General features: G+C 42.2%; 1 protein-coding gene across 9 annotated transcripts in view; it reads left to right on the forward strand.

Annotated features, from left to right (window-relative positions):
• Window positions 1-22,519, forward strand: part of BTD (biotinidase) — a 47,021-nt gene that overhangs the window by 22,090 nt on the left and 2,412 nt on the right. For 7 of the 9 annotated variants that reach the window (XM_017965882.5, XM_078354300.1, XM_002759690.8 and 4 more), the window contains 2 exons: window positions 15,736-16,000; window positions 20,910-21,059. In XM_017965882.5, the coding sequence (XP_017821371.1) occupies window positions 15,740-16,000; window positions 20,910-21,059 (411 nt within the window). In that variant the 5' untranslated portion in view covers window positions 15,736-15,739. Of the gene's footprint in view, window positions 1-11,714; window positions 11,775-15,735; window positions 16,001-20,909; window positions 21,060-22,519 lie in introns of those variants that run through there. The other 2 variants (XM_078354303.1, XM_017965885.4) reach the window with 2 other exon arrangements.

A 22,519-nucleotide genomic window follows, 5' to 3' on the forward strand; every position in this document is an offset into this window, starting at 1 on the left:
GAGAGTACAGAAAATTTCCATATACTCCCTGTCCCAACACATGCTTAGCCTTCCCTGTTCTCAGTATCCTAGACTAGAATGGTATATTTGTTATGATCAATGAACCTACAGTGACACATTATTATTACATAAAGTCTATAGTTTGCTTTAGGATTCACCTCTTTCTCTCTTAACCCTTGGCAACCATTGATCATTTTACCATCTCTGCAATTTTGCTTTTTCTACCACTGGAAATGTTATATATTGGAATCATGCAATATGTAGCCTTTTCAGATGCTTTCTTTCCTTTATAATATACACCTAAGGTTCCTCTGTACCTTTTCATGGCTTGATAGCTCATTTCTTTTCAGCACTGAATAATATTCTGTTGTCTGAATGTACCATACTTTATTAATCCATTCACCTATTGAAGAACATCTTGGTTGCTTCCAAGTTTTGGTAACTATGAATAAAACTGCTATAAACATCCCTGTGTAGGTTGTTGTGGGGACATAAGTTTTCTACTCCTTTGGGTAAATGCAAAGAATGTGGTTGCTGAATCATATGATAAGGGTATGTTTCGTTTTGTAAGAAAATGCCAAGCTGTCTTCCAAAGGGGCTGTCCCATTTTGTGTTCACATCAGCAGTGAATTCGACTTCCTGTTGCTCTACATTCTCAATAGCATTTCGTCTTTAAAAAATTGTTTTTGTTTTTTCCTTCCACAAACTAAGCATTTAGTCTTGTCAGTGTTTTGGATTTTGGCTATTCTAATAGGTGCATAGTGTATCTAATTTTTTAAGTTTGCAATACTCTAATGACCTATGATGGTGAGCATCTTTTCATAAGTTTATTTGCCATTTGTGTATCTTCCTTGGTGAGATGTCTGCTCAGATCTTTTGCTTATTTTTTAATCGGGTTGTTTACTTTCTCATGTTGAGTTTTAAGAGTTCTTTGTTATTTTGGTCAACATTCCTTTATCTGATAAATCTTTTGCAAATATTTTCTTTCAGTCTATAGCTTGTCTTCTTTTCCTGACAGTTTCATTTGTAGAACAGAAGTTTTACATTTAGTGTTCAGGTATAACAATTCTTTTTTGCCAAAACCAAAGTCATCTAGATATTCTCCTACGTTATCTTCTAAGAGTTTTATAGTTTTGGACTTTACATTTAGATCTATGATCAGTTTTGACTTGCTTCTTATGAAGGGTATAGGATTTTATTTAGATCTATTTTTTACATGTGGGTGTCCGGTTGTTCCAGCACCATTTGTTGAAAAGACTATTTTTACTCCATTGCATTGCCTTTGCTCCTTTGTCAACGATGAGTTAACTATAGCCTGGTGTGCAGTAGTGCACACTTGTAGTCCCAGCTACTCAGTAGAGTTCCATAGTTTTCTTTAGGAGGCTGAGGTGACAGGATTGCTTGAGCCTAGGAATTTGAGTCCAGCCTAGGCAACATAGTGAGGACCTCAACTGTAAAATAAATAAATAAGACCAGTTGACTGTATATATGTGGGTCTATTTCTGGATTGTCTTTTTTGTTGTTGTTGTTGTTGTTATTTCTGGATTGTCTATTCTGTTTCGTTTATCTATTTGTCTATTCTTTGGCCAATTGGTAAAATACTATATTGTCCTGAAGTTGGTAGTGTGAGTGTTCTGACTTTGCTCTTCTTCAATATTGTGTTGGCTGATCTTGGTCTTTTACCTCTCCATGTACAATTTATTTTTATGCATTTATTTAGAGACAGGTCTCACTTTGTCACCCAGGCTGGAATGCAGTGGCATGATCATACCTCACTGTAACCTTGAACTCCTGGGATCAGGTGATCCTCCCTCTTCAGTCTCCTGAATAGCCAGGACTGCAGGCACACACCACCTTGTACAGCTAACTTAAATTTTTTGTTTTTATTTTTGTGCAGAGAGGTCTCTCTATTTTGCCTAGGCTTGTGGTCTCAAACTCCTGGCCTCAAATGATCCTCCTACCTCGGCCTCTTAAAGTGCTCAGTTTACAGGCATGAGCCACTGCTCCATATACAGTTTAAAATCAGTTTGTTGATACCTACAAAATAACTCATTGGGATTTTGATTGGGATCTATAGATCAAGTTGTAGGCAAGAACTAACATCTTAATATTGAGTCTCTGCATTTACTTAGTGCTGCTTTGATTGCTTTCAACAGAGTTTTGTAGTTTTCTTCATGCAGATCCTATACATTTTTAAAAGATTTATACCTAAATATTTCATATGTAGGGTACAAATATAAATAGTATTATGTTTTAAATTTAAAACCTTACTGTTCTTTACTGATACATGAGAAATAAATTGATGTTTGCATGTGAACCTTGCATCCTACAACATTCTTGTAATAACTTATTAGTTCCAGAGTTTTTTATTAATTCATTTTAATTTTCTACATAGATGGCAATTTCATCTGTGAACAAAGGCAGTTTTATTTCTTCTTTCCCAGTTTGTGTATCTTTTCATTGCTTTTTGCATTAGCTAGGACTTACAGTACGATGTTGAAAAGCAGTAGTGAGAGGGGACATCATTACCTTGTTCCTGATCTTAGTATAAAGCTTCTAGTTTCTCACCACTAACTATGATGTTAGCTGTAGGTGTTTTGGCTTCCCCTCTTTTTCTGATTGTTGGTGTTTTAATTGAGCATTATGATTTTTGTCACATGATTTTGCCTGAAAATAGCTTATTTCTCTGCTTTTGAAGGTTACTTCTGTAGGATGTTGATATGGTTTGGCCCTGTATTCCCACCCAAATCTCATGTTGTGATCCCGATTGTTGAAGGTGTGGCCTGGTGGGAGGTGATTGCATCATGGGTATAGTTTCTAATAGTTTAGCACTATGCCCCTGGTGTTATCTCATGATAAGAGTTCTCATGAGATCTAGTGGTTTAAAAGTGTGTAGCACTTCCCACTTAGCTCTGTCTGTGTCCTGCCGCCATGTGAAGATGTGCTTGCTTCCCCTTTGCCCTTCCACCAAGACTGTCAGTTTCCTGAGGCCTCCCAGCTGTGCTTCTTGTACAGCCTGTGGAACTGTGAGTCAATTAAACCTCTTTTCTTCATAAATTACCCAGCTTCAGGTAGTCCTTTGTAGCAGTGTGAGAACGGACTAATACAGATGCAGAATGTTTGGCTGGTACTTCTTTTCTCTCAACGCTTTAAATATTTTACTTCACTGTCTTACTGCTTGCATGATTTCTGGGAAGTCAGACATCTTTTTTATCTTTGCTCCTCTATAGATAAGATGTGTTTCCCTTCTGGCTTCTTTCAGGATTTTTTTCTTTACCTTTGCTTTTCTGCAATTTGAATATGATTTGCCTACCTGTGGATTTTTTTATTTTGTATTATTGTTTTCTTTTGGCAGTTACCCTGCTTGGTGTTCTCTGAGCTTCCTCGATCTGTGGTTTGGTGTCTGATATTAATCTGGGGAAATTCTCAGTCATTATTGCCTCAGATATTGCTTCTATTCTTTCTCTTTCTGGTATTCCCATTGTACATATTTATAACTTTTGTAGTTCCACTGTTTGTCTGTTTTTTGTTTGTTTTGTCTTTTTTTCTTTTTTGCAGTCTTTTTCCTCTTTACTTTTCAGCCTTGGGCATTTCTCCTGTCATATGATCAAGCTCAGGGATTTCTTCCTCAGCCAAGCCTAATCTGCTAATGAATGCATTGAAGGCATTCTTCATTTCTGTTAGTGTTTTTTAATCTCAAGCATTTCTTTTTTGATTCTTTCTTAGAATCAAAAATGCTTAATGCTTCCCTTACCCATCTGTTCTTGCATGTTGTCTGGGTTTTGTTTTCTTTTTTTTTTTTTCCAAGAGAGCCTTTGGCATATTCATCATATTTATTTTAGATTTCTAGCCCAATAATTACAACATCCCTGCCATATCCCATATCTGACTCTGGCTCTTCTGTTTTTTTTTTGTTGTTTTTTTTTTTTTTGAGACAGAGTCTCACTCTGACACCCAGGCTAGAGTGTAGTGGTGTGATAACAGCTTGCTGCAACCTCTGCCTCCTGGGTCCCAGCAATTCTTGTGCCTCAGCCTCCCGAGTAGCTGAGACTACAGGCATGTGCCACCAGGCCCAGCCAATTTTTGTATTTTAAGTAAAACAGGATTTCACCACGTTGGCCAAGCTGGTCTTGAACTCCTGGCCACAAGCTTTCTATCTACCTTGGCCTCCCGAAGTGCTGGGATTACAGACATGAGTCACTGTGCCTGGCCTGTCTCTGGTTCTGATGTTTGTTCTGTTTTCAAACTCTATTTTTTACCTTTTAGTATAGCTTGTAATTTGTTGTTGAAAGTTGGGCATGATGTTCTGAGTAAAGGAACTGCAGTAGAAATGCATTTAATTGAAATGCGGTCGGAGGGAAAGTGTTTTATTGTCTTATAATTAGACCTCAGTCTTTAGGGAGCCTGGGCTTCTGGACTGTGAACTTTACAAGTACTTCTTAGTCCCCCACCCGACTCAGGTGGGACAGAATGGGGCTAGAGTTGGGTATTTCCCTTCCCCTAGGTCAGTTAGGCTTTGATGAAACCCCAATAGGTTAGGCTCAGGTAAAAATAGTTTCTCTTGAGGAGAAGCCTGCTAAAGAACAAAATGCTTTGGTTACTTTCCCTCTTCCTCTGCCAGAAGCATGGGAGGATTTTTTTCTCCAGTCTTCATCGTGAGAACCTGGTAGAGCTCCTAAAGGTAAAACCTCAATCTAAGACTGGGCCTGTCTGAAGTTTTTAACTGACTCGTCCACACTGAGCCTCCAACAATTAATCAGTTACATTTTAGGTTTTCCTGCCCCAGTATTGGTTCCCATAGAGGTTCTGCTTGTGGGTTTGTGCTCTGGTAGTTGTGACTCCCTGAATTCACCTGTGTTTCTCTAACACAGGGGGCAGCAGTTTGCCCTGTGACCTCAACTCCTGGATATGTCTAGGAGGAGCTGCTGGTTTTCACCTTGCTTAGTGATCTACTTGTTAGGATGATGTGGCAACTTCCAAGCTCCTTACGGGCTGGACTGAAAACCTGAAATCGCCATTTATTGATCTTTTCCTTATGGTTTTCATTTATTAGAAAAACAGTGTAACATTTAAGAAGACATTTTAAATCCTCATAAAATAGCCTGCATGTTTTCATTTCTTCACATTCATTTTCAATCTTTGTTTACATGCATACATTTTCACTGAGCTGCGATCACGGTAAATATATAAAATTTGTCATTAAGTGTTTACCACACCTTAAGCATATTTTATTTTCAGAGTCTTCACAATTATCTTTTAAATTTTTAATATTCCACCTGACTGATTGATATTCATTTATTTTCCTAATTTTCTTCTATTGGATATTGTTTGTTTCTAGCTGTCATCTATGGGGATTCATTCTTCAGTTTCAGCTAGCCTCAGTGTATTAAACATGAGGCATTTTATATCAGATTTTAACTTTTTTTTTTGGTAGAGATGGGGTCTTACTATGTTGCCCAGGCTGGAGTGCAGTTGTGCAATTATAGCTCTCTTCAGTCTTGAACTCCTGGGCTCAGGTGATCCTCCCACCTGAACCTCCCAAGTAGCTGGGACTATAGGTGTGTACCACCATGTTCTGCTAATGTTTTTTGAATTTTTTATAGAGAAGAGTCTCACTATGTTTTCCAGGCTGGTCTTGAACTCCTAGCCTTAAACAATCCTCCCATCTTGGCCTCCCAAAGTGCTGGGATTACAGATGTGAGCCACCACACCCAGCCATATCAGACATTTTTATTTCAACTTGTATATGAAAAAATTTAAGTTTAGTTATGTTAAATATAACAAGATTATATAACAAGTAAGCATCAGAGCAGGATTTCAACTCAGATGTGTGGAAAATGAAAAGTCCATATTCTTTACCTCCACAGTATGCTGTTATTTCAACAAATATCCTTTTTCCTTCTTTTGAATGACTTTCTAAGGTAAAATCCCAGAAATACACTGTGACTCATGAGTTTTCAAACTTGTTTATACTAGCAAGACATTGCTGTTCCTTATCACTTTACTAGTTTATCCCTTAATGTTTTTCCAAAATTAATATTTTGAGTAGTACCAGTTTTAATTTATTTTGTATGTAAGTTCAAAGCCTTCCAAAGTGTCTGTTTATGATTTATTTTCTTGTTAAAATCTGTTGTTCTTCGTTGCCTGTTTATAAGTATTGTCTTGATGTTCATATTTTGCGTGTAAATTTTAATTTGTCAATCTGTTTCTTCTTTTATTTTAACTGCTCCAGATTTTAGAAAGTTGTTTCAAGTATCTGATACCTAATTCTAATTTATGCTAGTTTTTCTAACATTTGAGCTCCTGATTCTGAGTTTATTTGTATGGCCCAAGATGCTGCTATTCCTACTGTTATTCAGTCATCCCACTATCATATTCAGTCAACTTCCCCCTCCCCCACCACCACCACTATTTTGAATGTGGTTGCATTAAAAAGCATGTGGGCTTTTGGTTAGAATAGATTTGGGTGAAATCCTGGCTCTGTGTATCATCAGACTTCTACTTTAAGAATAACTTCTTCCCAAAAGGAGCTACTATCCACTAGTGCTTTGCCTCTAGTACTTAGAAATGTTGCACCTACAACCATCTTGGAAGATGCTGAAACTTCTAGTACCTAACCCTGTACTCCCAACACCCTCAGGGAGCCCCAGCTCTGGAGGACTTGGACTTTCATGCCAGGAAAAGCTGCAGGACAGAGGCCAGGCATGGTGGCTCACAGCCATAATCCCAGCACTTTAGGTGAGAGGATTGCTTGAGGCCTGGAGTTCAAGACTAGCCTGGGCCACATAGCAATACCCCATCTCTACGAAAAATTAAAAAATGAGTCAGACATGGAAGCATGCACCTGTAGTCCCAGCTACTTGGGAGGCTGTTGGGAGAAGGATCACGTGAGCCTAGGAGTTTGATGCTGCTGTGAGCTATGATCATGTCACTGTACTCCAACCTGGGTAACAGAGCAAGACCCTGTCTCAAAAAAAAAAAAAAGAAAGAAAAAACTAGGGGTAGGGGAGCCAGTCATACGTCTGCCCTACTAAGAGTCTAGATGGCACAGGGCAATGGCACTTGCGTTAGAACCAGAATACAGCTATAGCTGACTTGGAACCCTCTGTCAGAGGAAAAAAGGCATGCGTATAGTTACTCATTTGACCAAAGCAGAAGAAAACAAAAATGCCCAATGCCTTCAGGGAGAGAGGCAAGAGTAGAGACACTAATCATTTCTCTACACATCTGCCATGCCATGGGGGAAGAAGACAGCCAAGTTGGTCAATAGATCTGGAAAGGTTACTGTCATTCTCGATTGAGCTCTGCTCTCTAACCAAACACCCTTGAGCAGCTGCGGCATGCCAGCTCACCGTGCTTCCCTCCGTGCATGGATCAAGAGTACCTCCAAAGGTACTCAGGAACTGTGGCATCAGGACCCATTTGCCTGCTTTGTGCTGTTTCTCTCTTGGTTATCTTTTTTTTTTTTTAAGACAGGGTTTTGCAATCACAGCTCACTGCAACCCCTGCCTCCCAGGCCTAAGCAGTCCTCCCAGTTCAAGCCTCCCGAGTGGCTGGGACTACAAGTGCATGCCACCATGTTCAGCTAATTATTTTTTATTTGTATTTATTTTTATTTTTATTTTTTATTATTTTTTTGAGACAGAGAATTCCTCTGTCACCCAGGCTGGAGTGCAGTGGCCCAATCTCGGCTCACCGCAACCTCCACTTCCCAGGTTCAAGCGATTCTCTTGCTTCAGCCTCCTGAGTAGCTGGGATTACAGATGCACGCAACCACGCCCAGCTAATTTTTTTTTTTTTTTTTTTTTTTTTTAGTAGAGATGGGGTTTCACCATGTTGGTCAGGTTGGTCTCAAACTCCTGATCTTGTGATCCACCCACCTCAGGCTCCCAAAGGGCTGGAATTACAGGGGTGAGTCACCGCACCCAGCCATGTCCAGCTAATTTAAAAAAAAAAAAGACAGTGTTTCTCCATGTTGCCAAGGCTGGTTTCGAACTCCTGGGCTCAAGCGATTCTCCTGCCTCAGCCTACCAAAGTGTTTGTATTACAGACATGAGCCACTGTGCCTGGTCTGTCTTGGTAATTTTGACTATGCCTCTCCCAAATAGATAGCTCTTGGCATCTGCAGAGGAGAAGGTGGCATTTGGTATATTATTTCTAGCACTGTGGTTTACTTTAGCTTTTTAAATTGTTTCTTTCATAATTTCTAATATTATCTAGTGCCAGTGTTTCTAGCCTATCCTATTAAGGGTTATTCTTTTGTTTTGTCTTTTGAAACAGAGTTTAGCTCTTGTTGCCCAGGCTGGAGAGCAGTGGCGCAATCTCGGCTCACTGCAACCTTCACCTCCCAGGTTGAAGTGATTCTCCTGCCTCAGCCTCCTGAGTAGCTGGGGTTACAGGCATCCACCACCATGCCACGCTGCATTTTTGTATTTTTAGTAGAGATGGGGTTTCACCATGTTGGCCAGGCTGGTCTTGAACTCCTGACCTCAGGTGGCCCCCCAAAATGCTGGGGTTATAGGCATGAGCCACCATACCCAATCCCAAGGGTTGTTCTTTTGATTTGGGGAACAGGGTTTCTTGGCCCTATTACCTATCCCTTTGTTCTCCACTCTGCATCCTGAGTGTCTCCGTCTGCATTTTTCACTCCTGAGTATTGGTGGAGATGAGCACAAGGGTAATGGGACTTGATATAGTGACATTGTATCCACCATAGGATTAGAGTGGTTACATCCACCATAGGCTTAGAGATTCTGTATCCACCACAGGTTTAGAGAGGTTGTATCCATCATACAGTTATGTTGTATCCACCATACATCTAGAAATGTTGTGTCCACTATACAATCAGCAATGTTGTATCCATCATACATTTCATAATCACAGAAAGCCATTACATTGCCCACATTGCTGAGCACATCTTCCCTGAAAATTTTGACATGTGGTTCTAGGATATCATATTTTCCATGTACTGGTTCTTTTTCTTCTGGATGTTAAGCCCTGAGGTCCTCATTCTCTACAAGGTGGTTCTTTAAGGTAGTCCAAGAAGGAAATGGGGGAGAAATTTCCCAAAGCGTTTTTTTTTTTGAGAGGAGTTTTGCTCTTTTTGCCCAGGCTGGAGTGCAATGGCCTGATCTCAGCTCACCACAACCTCCGCCCAAAGGCTTTTAAAAGCAGTTCCTTGCTGACACCCATTGAAATTCATTTCAGAGAATTTGATGATGGTTTTTGGAAGCCAAAACCATTCCAGAAGAACAGAGTAGCTAGAAGTGCCGCCACCATTCATCTGTCCTAGGACTGACTGACAGTGGAAAAGCCTTATGTGTGTGTATTTTCCTTGCTGCCTGGTCAATGTCTCCAATCAATAGTTTAAGACTTTTTCACAATTCATTTTCAACCACCCAGGATTCCCCTTATCTTTCCTGCAAACTCAAATATGCACTAAAAAATAATCTGTTCCATTTTTGCAGGATGTGGTTGAAAGATTTTTCAGATTATCTAATCTACCATATCGCCCCTGTTTTTGTTTGTTTTTAATCAGGAACTCAATTTAAACGAAAACCAATAACAACCTGGTTCTTCAGTGGTATCCCTGTCATGGCTAAGATAAGCACTGAGTCCTTTAATTAACCTAGATCCAATTACTAGGGGAGATTTTTCCCTCTAGTTGAGGAAAAGGTATCTAGTGTGATACTTTCTTTGCTGCTTATTTTCACTTAATATGGTAGAAACACTTTGAAATCTGCCAAAATTCCGTCAGCCCTACTGGAGAGGCACTTGAGAAATGAAGATGATGTTTCTGACTCACAACTCTCTTTGACATAAGGGAAAGATAGGAGTCAGAGAATACATTCCTTTATCTTCTTGTCAAGTGGTTCTCTCAGTATGAATCAGACCAGGAGCATCAGCATCACCTGGGAATTTGCCATAAAATCCAGATTCTCAGAGCCAATTCCATACCTACTCAACCAAAACTTCCAGGCATGGAGTCCAGAGATCTGTGTGTTCAAGCCCTCAGGTGACTCTGATGGCATGCTTACCTTTGAGACCCTCTGCTCTGGTCTGATCACCCAGAATCTCCCTTGGGAGAGCTACCTTGAAATTTCTGCTTATTCCCCTACAGCTGTATTGAAGACTCCCCAGTGGTCTCTCAAAGCCTCACCACTAAATTGCCCTGGTTCTTCAACATGCAGTAGGCAGGCTGGACCAGAAGCCAGGAGACCTGGCTTCCGGTCTCATTCTCATCACTAACCAGTTCTGGAGTTTTCTCTCACCATGAAAATAGAATTTTTGCCATCTGCTTTCTTTGCTTTGTGTGGCAGGAAAATAAAAATAATGGATATTAAAATGGTTTACATTGCATGTAAAAAGCAATGTGGCATTGATATAAAATTTTATCCCTGTAGATCCCTTAATTCAGACAGATTTCCCCATGCAGACGCTGTGTGTCACAGTGGGGATGGGCAGCATTACTTTTTACATCCACTCATATTCTAAGAAATTGGAACAAATTTGAACTTGTGAATATAAAAGATGCCATCGTGGGAGTGTGGTGAATAAAAAACAGCTTTCGTGAAACTCAAATCTTGAAAATCAAATGCTTTCTGGGTCTTCTTTAACCGTAAAAGAGATAGATGAAGTTTTAGAAATGAAAAAGGAGAAGGAAAGGAGGGAAAAAGCCATCCATTTACTGCTTAAGAATAGCTCTGCTATTGAGATACCGGAGGTCACATGCATAGCCACTTGGGTTAATGATACTCAGTTTGTCCACGGAGTGGCAGTAGCAACTGTGAGAATCAGTCTCAGCTGGGGTTCCTTCTGTCTATAGAAAGTGAAAGACAGACTGTTATTCAAATTCCACTTGCAAAAAAAGCCTTCTTATGTTAAATACCTGGGCATTTCAGGAAGAAGTTTTATTAGACTTAAATTGTGAAGGCAGTTTCTCATTTGAGGAAAAGAGCGATAACATGTTTCAGTTAAAATGTCAAGATCCTTTGATTGCACAGTTTCCTAGGATAAATTATTCTAGCCACTGGAGCAGAAACTGGCTAATCAAAGGCACAGCACACAGTTTCACTTCTGTATATCATTCTCTTTTTTGAAAATAATAGCTGGAATTTTTTTTTAAGTGAAGTAACAATTTACCACCCCAACTCAGAGGCCATATTAGCTTGATAACTTCTTCATGGTTGCTGGTGAGTTCAGGCTTAAATCATCAGCTGCAGCGCACAAGTGTTTGCACTTGACCTTTCCAAGTGAGACGTCAAACGTCTTGGTAGTGGGTGGGTTTGAGCAAAGCTGCCCACACTGGAACCTTTGTGGAGCTTCTTGTTCCAGGCAGAGACCAGTCCCGGAGAAGCTCATGACCAGCACGCTCAGATGCTACAACCAGATAACAAGAAGCAGCTAGAAGACTTTCTGGGAAATAAAAGATCATTTTTGTGATTTCTTTCAATTCAGATCATGTAAATTAGGTGGAGAGAGACATTATTTCCCCTGTTTGTGTAAAAGGATTTAGACAAGGACATCTCGAATTCATAAGAATAGTTTAAAAACTGTTGGAACTTTCTAGTGTTTTTCTTGGCATTCTGTCACTCTGCATAGAAACGTATGTTATGCTGATTCCTAATGATTTAGCAGGTCCCTGAGGCTTTGTTCCACAGGATGTGACATTTCCTCTGCCAACTTTTCCTGCCTCCTTTCCCGCCTCCTTTCCCAGTCATAAGACTGCTGTTCTCCCTGACAAGTAAAGAATGACAAGATCTCTTATTAGAAAGGTATTTTATGTATCTTTTAAAGATTTTTTTAATGTATATACCTGCCTCTGAAATTGTCTTACTACGAATGCCTTAATAATAATCATTTTATTGCAAGAGGCACTATTGTAATAGCATAGCTAGGAAGGAAACACAGCTAATTATTAAGATGAATCATTTAGCAAGGTGAGGAAAAATCCCTTGTGTGTAAAAATATCTAGTGATTGACATGTTACCAAATTTACACGAAATAGATTTCCGTGTAATTGAGACTGATTTTTCCTCTTAGATGCACAGAGAACCTTCCTGATCAGGACTGGTGTTGGGGGAATGATTTTCTTAGGAAACAAGAAGCAGAGCTTCTGTAGAGCCATTGAGATCAGGATGCTTGCTTAAAGATGCCACTCTGCATCTCTCCCTACCCGCCCAGCGTTTGCTGTCTCATGACACTTCCTATTGGCTTATTGTAAGGACTTTGACTTCTACACTGCATGAGCTGAGAAGTCACTGGAAGAGTTTGAGAGGTGTGTCTTGGTAGACTTAGGCTTTCTCTGGATCTCCTCTTATGAGTCCGGAATGGAAGAGGATGAGGACAAATGCAGGGGGATGTTAGGAGGCCACTGGGCAGGTTCCTGTCATTTCTCTCTCTGTGATTATCTTTGCCACCACGTGACTTTCTCCTTCAGGCCTCTGCTCAAACATCACCCTCTCATCGAGGCCTTTCCTGACTGCACTGCTTAAAATTGTCCCCCTTACCCCACCTTACCACCTTCACTGCCTCATTTCTCCTTTTCACTTATCACCATCTGACATGGTCATCCAGAGCATGAGCCCCACGAGGAAGGATCTGTCTTGTCCACTGTTGGACCCTGACACCTACCTCTGAGGCTGGCCCACAGTTGGGCATTGCATGGCTGTCTGAAGCCAGCACCCTCCTGGTTCTGCTGTTCGCTGGAAGTGGGGTTTAGGGCACCTCATGAGCCAAGACCCTTATATCAGAGGGCACAGTGTGCCCTTAGGGGGCCTGCACATGGTCACCTCAACCGTGCATTCACACTGGGCACTTCCTGCAGTTTACTCTCCTATGTCAGATGCCCTCCAGGGAAAGCAAGTACGCTGCCACCTTGTCACACCTCTAGTTACCATTTTCTTTATGGACCAGGGCTTGACCAGCTCTAAAGATGGGTCAGCTGCTGTATTTTCAAGAACCCCATGACTTCCAGAGCCCCTTGTTCGCAGGGAGCCCCTGCACCCCCTCATCCTGTGCATAGCATCATGGGCCAGCCTCTGGTAGCTGCTGGAAGGCATCAGGGGAGGCCTGGTCTTCCAGTCCTGCCTCTAGTCCTGCCACTTTACAGCTGAGCAGCTCCTGATGCAGCCTGCCCAGCCCTTCCGAGTCCTTGCCTCAGACCCTGTTTACTCTTTCCTAAGAAGGTATGTGTGATGCCAAAGAGAGAAAATCAGCCTTTGCTAATTTGGGTAAAATGTCTCTTTGGGAAGGGCAAACTGATGTACAGTTGTCCCTTAGTATCTATTAGAGACTAGTTTCAGGACCCCTGTCGATTCCAAAACCCTCAGATGCTCAAGTCCCTGGTATCAAATGGTGTTGAATTTGCATGTAACCTAAACACTTGCTCCTCTGCACATTAAATCATCTTTAGATCCCTTGCACTACCTAATACAACCTAAATCTATATAAATGTTATACTGTATTGTTTTTAAATTGTTATTATTTTTTATTGTTGTGCTGTTATTTTTATGCCCCCCCCACTCTGCCCCCCTTCCCTAGTAACTTCAATCCAAGGTTGGTGGAATCCATGGATGCAGAAACAATGGATACTAAGGGCCAGCTGACTAGACCTATTTTTATTATAATTACTCATTCTCTTCTACTTCATTAAGCTTGGTTCTTTCAAGCATAAATACCTGGTTGAATCTGCATAACCTCTTATAATCGACCTACCTTTGTTCACACACAAATGATTGCCACTTACAGCTCTCCTAGCAGGCTCCTTTTGTAAAATAAATTTTATTTTCTCAAGATAGAAAGAAATGTGATACCTTGCAGGTTCTGCGGTTTCCTTGTTTTGCTGGATTGCAAGTCCTTTAGACTTAAATGTTCTGTACCCCCACATCGGTGGTACGCAGCTCTCAGTTGAGAGAGAGATGTATTGTGAATGCCACTCTTGGCCCCAAGCGCTTCTGACTTGCCTCCTCTGGAGACTGATTCATATGCTCCTGCCTCAGTTTCCACACCTCTTAGTGAGACCTCTGCCTTATGCTTCAGAAATACTGTCAGTATGACTTTAAAGATGAAAGTTCACCCCCAAACCACTTTCTGTTATCATTGTGAGACCAGAGACAGAATGGAAAAATGGATTTTTGTGACATTTTAAATTATTCCTTGCTTGTCTTTAGAGGCAAAATTCAGATAAGAAAGCTTATCAATTATACTTTTGTTTCTACTGGAAAACTCATGACTGCTCACTCAAAGCCTCCTTGTTCGTATCTTAAAACATTGTTTACGGTATCCCAGATGAATGGGAGCAAATCCTGGGGTTTGGTGTTTGGATGTTACATTTATTCCCGGGGGAAACAACTAACAGTTTGAGGTGGAGCAGAGTTGGGGTGGGAGAATACTTCGAATTCTGAGGAATATTTAATTTTGACAAGATGAGCATTCTTAGTGCTTAGTCTGTTGCTGGAAATAACTATGGTTTGTTTGACAAAAAAATAAAGAAATTTGTAGCCTAGGAGTTTGGTTTTAAAATGCAAACACAGGAGTTCTGAGTTGAGACCTGGACAGGGTATAATTTTCTTTTTAAAGGGCAGCAATATGATTCCTTGATTTGTCTTTGTTCTCTTGACTTTTAATCCGGATTCCTGGGCAGTTGGTCAGCCCCAGGACATCTCCCCGGGCAGGTGGCCCGGCCTTGGCACACTACCCAGTTAATCTCTGCCCAAGAGGATGCTTCAGCTGGGAGGCCAGGCTGATTTTTTAAAGGCAGAATTGAACTATTTACTCTAAAACACTCAGTAACACCCAGTGTTTGGAAAGAACATTCCTATTCTGGGAGGAAGCAGAGACACATACAAGTGTCATTTATTTCTAGTCTTTTCTGGTAGAAGCTATGAAGCTGAGTTTACTCTCTGGAAATTTGTAGTTTGTTTTCTAGAAAATTGCATTTTATCACTGCAAAAGGATTTCCTTTCCAAATAGGTGTGCTTTTGAGCAAGAGTTCTGGAGTCACCGAGACAGGGTTAAGGAAGTGATCATGTGCAATGGCAGCTCTCAAGCTCAAGGAGAAAAAAGTAACATGCTTTTACTGGGAGACTTTGCTTGTCTGCAGAAGAAAGCAGCTATTGGCATTTATATAGAAGTCAGTCGTTTCTTGGCACCAAATAAATAATGTGGTGCTGAATAAAGGGAGAGTTATCCATAATATTTATTACTAGCCAAAGAAACACAAGGAGAATTGTAATCCATCAGGTTTTGATGGCCAGGAAAGCCAAGCTGTGTTATTAGGATAGTGACAATCACAGCTGGTACGGGTGGCTGACCTGTAGCACGTTTGTGTGGATAGAGGGCAGAGGGTAGGGTGTGAAATATATCACAGAGTTATGTCAAATACTCTGGATGATTACCATTCCTTAAAATTGAAGTGCGCAGCTAGAAAAGTGGGTAGTGATGCACTACAGTCTTGCTGAACACTGGGTAAGAAAATCATGGCAAACGTTGAGTCTGTTTTGGAAATGTTCTAAAACCAGCCTATTAACACAGTGAGCCATTTTAAACGTGGCTTGCTACGTGTTTGGAGAGAAACACATACTCTTTTATTAGGAACATGAAACAAACTCTTTGAGCTGCAGTATCACTGCCGGTGAGTTTAATTGCTGGGATTAATAAATCACAGCTGCGGACGTTAAATTCTTGGCAGGATTCTTTATTCAGCTGTTTTCCTCTTGCCCCATTACATTCCAGATTTATGGTCTGCATTATGTCTGGAACCAGAAGTAAGCTTGCTCTTTTCCTCTGTGGCTGTTACGTGGTTGCCCTGGGAGCCCACACCGGGGAGGAGTGCGTGGCCAGACATCACGAGGCTGAATCTTACGTGGCTGCCGTGTACGAGCATCCATCCATCTTGAGTCCGAACCCTCTGGCTCTCACCAGCCGCCAGCAGGCCTTAGAGCTCATGAACCAGAACCTTGACATCTATGAACAGCAAGTGATGACTGCAGCCCAAAAGGCAAGAAATGCTCATCAGAACCTGAGTTTCTCTTGTAGAACAGAGCAAATTGCTCTTTACCCCTTGATAGGTGGTTGGGTAATCCCAGACTTCCTACAACTCCTCTGAAAAATCATCCAGCTAGTTAACCTGAGCTGAATTAGTCACTTGGATTAGGAGTCTTACTCCTCAGAGGGTGGTCTGTGGACCTGCAGCATCAGCATCCCGTGGGAGCTTGTTAGAAATGTAGAATCTTGGGCGGCACCCTAGACCTGCTGAATCAGAATGTGCATTTCAGCAGGATCCCCAGGTGATGCTTTCGCACGGCAAGTATGAGATGACCTGGACTAGATCCCCGGTTCTCAAGTGTGGTTGTACCTAAGAATCACCAGGCAAGTTGTAAACAAATATGGCTGCCTGGATCCCGGACAGTTTGTTGTAATTGGTCTGGATGGCGTGTGAACTGGGCATTGGGATTCTTTGAAGGCTCCCAGGGCAGTCTAATGTGCAGAAAACTTTGAAGACGCCTGGGTGTGATGACATCTCTGAGTCATTCAAAGCTTAACTGAAGTAGAAAGCATCTGTGAGACTGCTGTTTTGCTCCCTTCAGACTGTTTGGGACCCATTTCCGGTCTCTATACCAGACTCTGAACAGTCTGAGACCTTTGCCCAGACAGAATTGACCCAAAACTGACAAAGGGAAGGTTAGTGCTAGCCTTTGTGAAGGCTTCCTGCTTCGCCTGCATTTCTTGCTCCCTCCAGGAAGGGTGGAGACAAAAGAGAGGTCCCCCCCTGGGGCAAAGAGGGAAATGTCGGTGCCAGAGATTGCCTAAGAAAATGCCCTGCTGGAAAACACACCCCCAAAGGGAAGTTTGGGCTGTAACTCTGGTGGCGGGGTGACCAAGCGCGGCTGCTTGGGGAACCTCTGCTCTGCTTCAACAGGATGTACACTCATTGTGAGCAATACTTTCCTGCTCTCTGTGAATGCAAAGGGCAGAACCAGCCCTGCTAACAGATCCTGCCCCAAACAGTCTCTGCCTTAGAGCAAGGTGGTCAGGATGGCCTGGACAGCCACAGCAATTTAAAAATTAATACATTTAAAAATTTTAGTATATAATATATATACATAGGCTGTGTGTGTGTTGGGGGTGTGTGGGGAGCGTGGGGGTGTGCAGGTGTGTGTGTGTGTACAACATGATGTAGAAAGGGAACTTGAAGATTTAGTCCAGCTTCTGATGAGTGATACATTTTTTTTTTTTCAACCAAGATCAACTTTTGCAAGCGTGACACCTTTCTTTAGTGCCAACCTGACATCTGGTTTCTCCTTGAACACCTTCAGTGGCTGAGAACCCTCAGTCTCACAGGCCCATTTGTTCCAAGGTAGGAACTTCTAGACAGGTCTTCCTTTCAATGGGCAGCAGTCAGCCTCCCTGTAACTGCCGCCATGGTTCTGACCTCAGAGCTAAAGGGAGCAGACCGTGTCCCTCACCACAGCATGCCATCTTCTCCACCTTTGAGGATAGCTGTCATGGCCCCCTGGCATCTTCTCTAACCCCCGCCAGCCCCTGGCTATATATCCTCAGTCCTTCCACAGTTCCTCAGGAGACTCGGTTTCCAAACCTTCTTTAAGGAATTCCACGTTTTCTCTGTGCTGAGAACTGTATGCAGCTCTCCTGACTGCCTAACCAGGGCAGGGTGGAGAACTCTCACCTCTCTCATTCTAGATGCTGTCCCCAGAAAATTGCTGGCAGCCATGTCTCACTGTGGGTGTACAAAGCACTTGCTGTCAACTAAAACACCTTTTGACACGAGCAGACACACATGCTGCTCTTGCCATCCTGTACTTATAAAGGTGATTGATTTGAGCTAAGAGCAAGACTTCTTACTTATGCTGTTCAATTTCATCATCCCAGCCTGTTGGACTATTTAGGGATCTTTACTGACATCCCAAGTATCAGTTACTCACGTCATTCACACATTTGATACACACCTCATTTATGTCTATGCTGAAGTCGGTGTAAAAAAATCCCAGGCTGTGCCCTCAGACCTCCTGATGACACTGATCTAGAGGGCAGCCATTCTCTTGATAGAGATGTTTGCCTGCATGGCACTGAGTCCAGCACTTGAAATGTCATCTGTGTCTTGCTTCTCTACCCTGTCCACAGGACCATTCTGAGATGTTTGGCAAATGACACGCTGAATCCCAGACTGTGACTGTAGAATATTCCTGCATTCACCTTTTAATAACCTGCCTCCAAAGGAAACACATAACACGGTTTTATTGAGCCCCCACCAGCTGCACAGCATCGCCCCATCTCTATTTGTTTTCCAGGAGCCAGGATGAAGCTGTTGATATGATCACTTTTAGAATTTACAGATATCTCAGTTCCCATACCTGGTTATATGTTTCAAAGAAACTTCTAAGACAAATTGATGGCAGGTTCATGTGAAAGTTTTATATCAAAGTTATTAGAGTTTCCTGAGAAAACCAATTGAAATACAGTCATGCATTGCTTAATGACAGGGATGTGTTCTGAAAAGGATGCATCATTAGGCCTCTTTGTCATTGTGCATACATCATAGCATGTACTTACACAGACCTAGATGGTACAGCCTACTACACACCTAGGCTATATGGTATGGTCTGTTGTTCCTAGTGGGTGGATCACTTGAGGTCAGGAGTTTGAGTCCAGCCATCTCTACTAAAAATAAAAAAAATTAGCTGGGTGTGGTGGCACGTGCCTATAGTCCCAGCTACTTGGGAGGCTGAGGCAGGAGAATCACTTAAACCTGGGAGGCAGAGGTTGCACTGAGCCGAGATCACGACACTGCACTCCAGCCTGGACAACAGAACAAGACTGTCTCTCAAAAAACAAAAAAACGTTTAATTTTTATACCCTTTGACCCAGTAATTTTACTTTTAAGACTTTATTGTAAAGAAATAATCGAGAGGCACTACAAGATTTGTGTACAGTAAGTGTAAAATTATGCAGTGTTTTGAGTACACTTTGCAGATGGTCACCACAGTTTTCTTTCTTTTTTTTTTTTAGATGGAGTCTCTCTCTGTCACCCAGGCTGGAGTACAGTGGCATGATCTTGGCTCACTGCAACCTCCACCTCCTGGGTTCAAGCGATTCTTCTGCCCAGCCTCCTGACTAGCTGGGATTACAGGTGCCCGCCACACCACACCCACCTAATTTTTGTATTTTTTAGTGGAGATGGGGTTTCACCATGTTGGTCAGGCTGGTCTCAAACTCCTGACCTTGTCTCCGCCCACCTCAGTCTCCCACAGTGCTGGGATTACAGGCATGAGCCACCACACCAGGCTCAGTTTTCTTTTTATTACGAACAACTGGGAACATTTTAAATTCCAATAATAGAGGATAAACCATAGCGTCCTCATAAACATAATGTGTCCCCATTACAGATGTATTTTTGAAAGGTTTTTGTGTATGTGACAGAGTTTCACTCTGTCACCCAGGCTGGAGTGCAGTGGTGCAATCTTGGCTGACCGTAACCTCTGCCTCCTGGGTTCCAGTGATTCTCCTGCCTCAGCCTCCTGAGAAGCTGGGATTACAGGCACCCACTATCATGCCTGGCTGATTTTTATATTTTTAGTAGAGACGGGATTTCACCATGCTGGCCAGGCTGCTTTTGAACTCCTGACCGCATGTGATCTGCCCACCTCAGCCTCCCAAAGTGCTGGGATTACAGGTGTGAGCCACCATGCACGGTCTTAGTTTTGAAAGTTCTTAATCAGAAAAGTCAAGATGCAAAACCATATATTTATTATCTCCATTATATACATATATACAGAGAGAGCAAAATTAATGAAAATAACCAAATATTGACAATAAGTGCCTGTTACAGAATTATGATTGTTTTTTCCCGTTTTCCAAATTTTCTACAGCTAAGCTTTTGAAGTTTTTATAAGCAGGAAGAAAATTTAAAAGTTTGCAATGCATTCCAGAAATAAGTGTCTCAGACTTTGCTAATTTAAATTATTCATGCCCTCCTGCCTGCCTTCTCCACCTTGCTTCCTAGGGCTGGTGTTCCCCGGCTTGACATTTTCAACTGTGTAAGTGGAGAGCAGTGAAGAATGACACCCCAGCCCTGAGAGCTGAAGGCTGCCCTGTTTGTATTTCCTTGGGTTGCTGTAGATGTCACAGGGAGTCCCAGGCCATCACAACCAGGGGGCACAGGATGTTGTCAGGTGTGGGAAAAGGCCTTAAGGTGTCCGAGTCCCGAAGGAAGCCTCCTAATTTCCAGCTGGAGAATGGAGATTTCAAACGAGTTCTTGTTTCTAGGCTGAGATCAACACACTTGCCTCTTACCCACTGGCCCAGTGTGTCCTAACCTTGGCTACAAATGAGAATCACCTGGGGGACCTTTAAACAAACACTGTTGCCAGTATCCCACCCACAGTCAATTCAATCAGACTTTCAGGGGTGGGCCCCAGCATCAGTGATTTTTCAGAAGTTCCCCACCTGATTTAGATGCACGGTGAAAGTTGACAACCACAAGATACGACATGTGTTAATGGGTGCAGTGTATTCAAGGCCCTGTAGTCGGCTGCATCTCCCCTGGCATCCTAAGAACTCTAAATCCCTTCTAGCTGTTTGCTTGTCAAACTCCTGAGTTTACTTTGAAAGGAGCTTACTCATTCCCTCCTTTCCTCACATGACCCCAGGCACAGTTAGTGGTTGTTCCTAGAGGACTTTGTCTTTGTTCCTTCAGGATCAGGTCAAGTGAGACAGCATCCCCAAGACTTAAGATCTCTGAGGAGAGTAAAGGCACCATCTCTGTACCTCTGGTTCCTGGTGCGGAGTAACTTCTTGATGGTTATCAAATGAATGAACAAAAGAATGAAAGAATGCAGTGATGTCCCATCATCTGGTAACAGACTATTCTTTGATGTTTTCATTTTCAGGGTGTACAGATTATGGTGTTTCCAGAAGATGGCATTCATGGATTCAACTTCACAAGAACATCCATTTATCCATTTTTGGATTTCATGCCGTCTCCCCAGGTGGTCAGGTGGAACCCATGCCTGGAGCCTCACCGTTTCAATGACACGGAGGTGATTCTGGCCCTTTTCCTCAGTAGGCTGAGGGTACACAGAGATGAACTAAGTCAGGAACCAAAAGCTGTGACATGTTAATTGAAATCAAAAGGAGACCTTAGGATCCCAAACTCCCAAAGATCCATGTGCCACATATTCATTCCATTAAAGAGAGTCTGATGTTACAAGGCACTTACTCATCTATGGATCTTTCCGTTTATTAATTACACAAGAAATACATGAATGTGCACTTAAACCAAACCAAAAGTCAACAAGGCCAAGTTCTTCTTCACCACAGCCTGCCCTCATCCTATGCCTTTTCTTAGAGCAACTGCCACTATTTGATGTACATTCAGCTATATTCTTTTCTATGTATCTCATAGCTATTGACATCCTCTTTTTATGCATACTCTATGCTTATTTGTTTTTAAATTTTCGCTATTATAAGCAAAGTTTCAATGAATATCCTTGTACATATATTTTTGTAAATATATTCAAGTTTTTCTGTAAGATAAAATTTTTAGAAATGGAATCCCTCAAAGGATATGTACATTTTAAATTATATTAAGAGTATAGGCTGGATGCAGTGGCTCATGCGTGTAATCCCAGCACTTTGGGAGGCCAAGGTCAGTGGATCATGAGGTCAGGAATTTGAGACCAGCCTGGCCAAGATGGTAAAACCCCGTCTCTACTAAAAATTCAAAAATTAGCTGGGCACTGTGGTGGGTGCCTATAATTCCAGCTACTTGGGAGGCTGAGATAGGAGAATTGCTTGAACCTGGGAGGTGGAGATTGCAGTGAGCGGAGATCACACCAACACACTCTCACCTGGGTGACAGAGTGAGACTCAGTCTCGAAAAAAAGGGCCGGGCACGGTGGTTCACACTGGTAATCCCAGCACTTTGGGAGGCCAAGGCTGGTAGATCATGAGGTCAGGAGTACAAGACCAGCCTGGCCAACATGGTGGAACCCTGTCTCTACTAAAATACAAAATTAGCACGCACCTGTAGTCCCAGCTACTCAGGAGGCTGAGGCGGAGAATTGCTTGAACCTGGGAGGCGGAAGTTGCAGTGAGCTGAGACCATACGATTGTACTCCAGTCTGGGTGACAGATTGAGACTCCATCTCAAAAAAAAAAACAAGAATTAAAAGAGAGTACCAAAGAGTACTAAATTTCCCCCTTAAAAATCTCTGATTTCACTACAGCTTCAGTAATCCAGTAATATAGTATGAGTGCCTCTTTTCCCATCCTTTGGTCAATGCAAGATATAATCTTTTTTTTTTTTTTGAGACAGTCTCGTTCTGTCGCCAGGCGCCAGGCTGGAGTGCAGTGATGCAATCTCCGCTCACTGCAACCCCCGCTTCCCAAGCAATTGTTCAAGCAATTCTCCTGCCTCAGCCTCTGAAGCAGCTGGGACTACAGATGCACGCCACCATGCCCAGCTAATTTTTTATATTTTAGTAGAGACGGGGTTTCA

Source organism: Callithrix jacchus, chromosome 17 (assembly GCF_049354715.1).
Source record: "Callithrix jacchus isolate 240 chromosome 17, calJac240_pri, whole genome shotgun sequence".
NCBI classification, from domain to species: domain Eukaryota; kingdom Metazoa; phylum Chordata; class Mammalia; order Primates; family Cebidae; genus Callithrix; species Callithrix jacchus.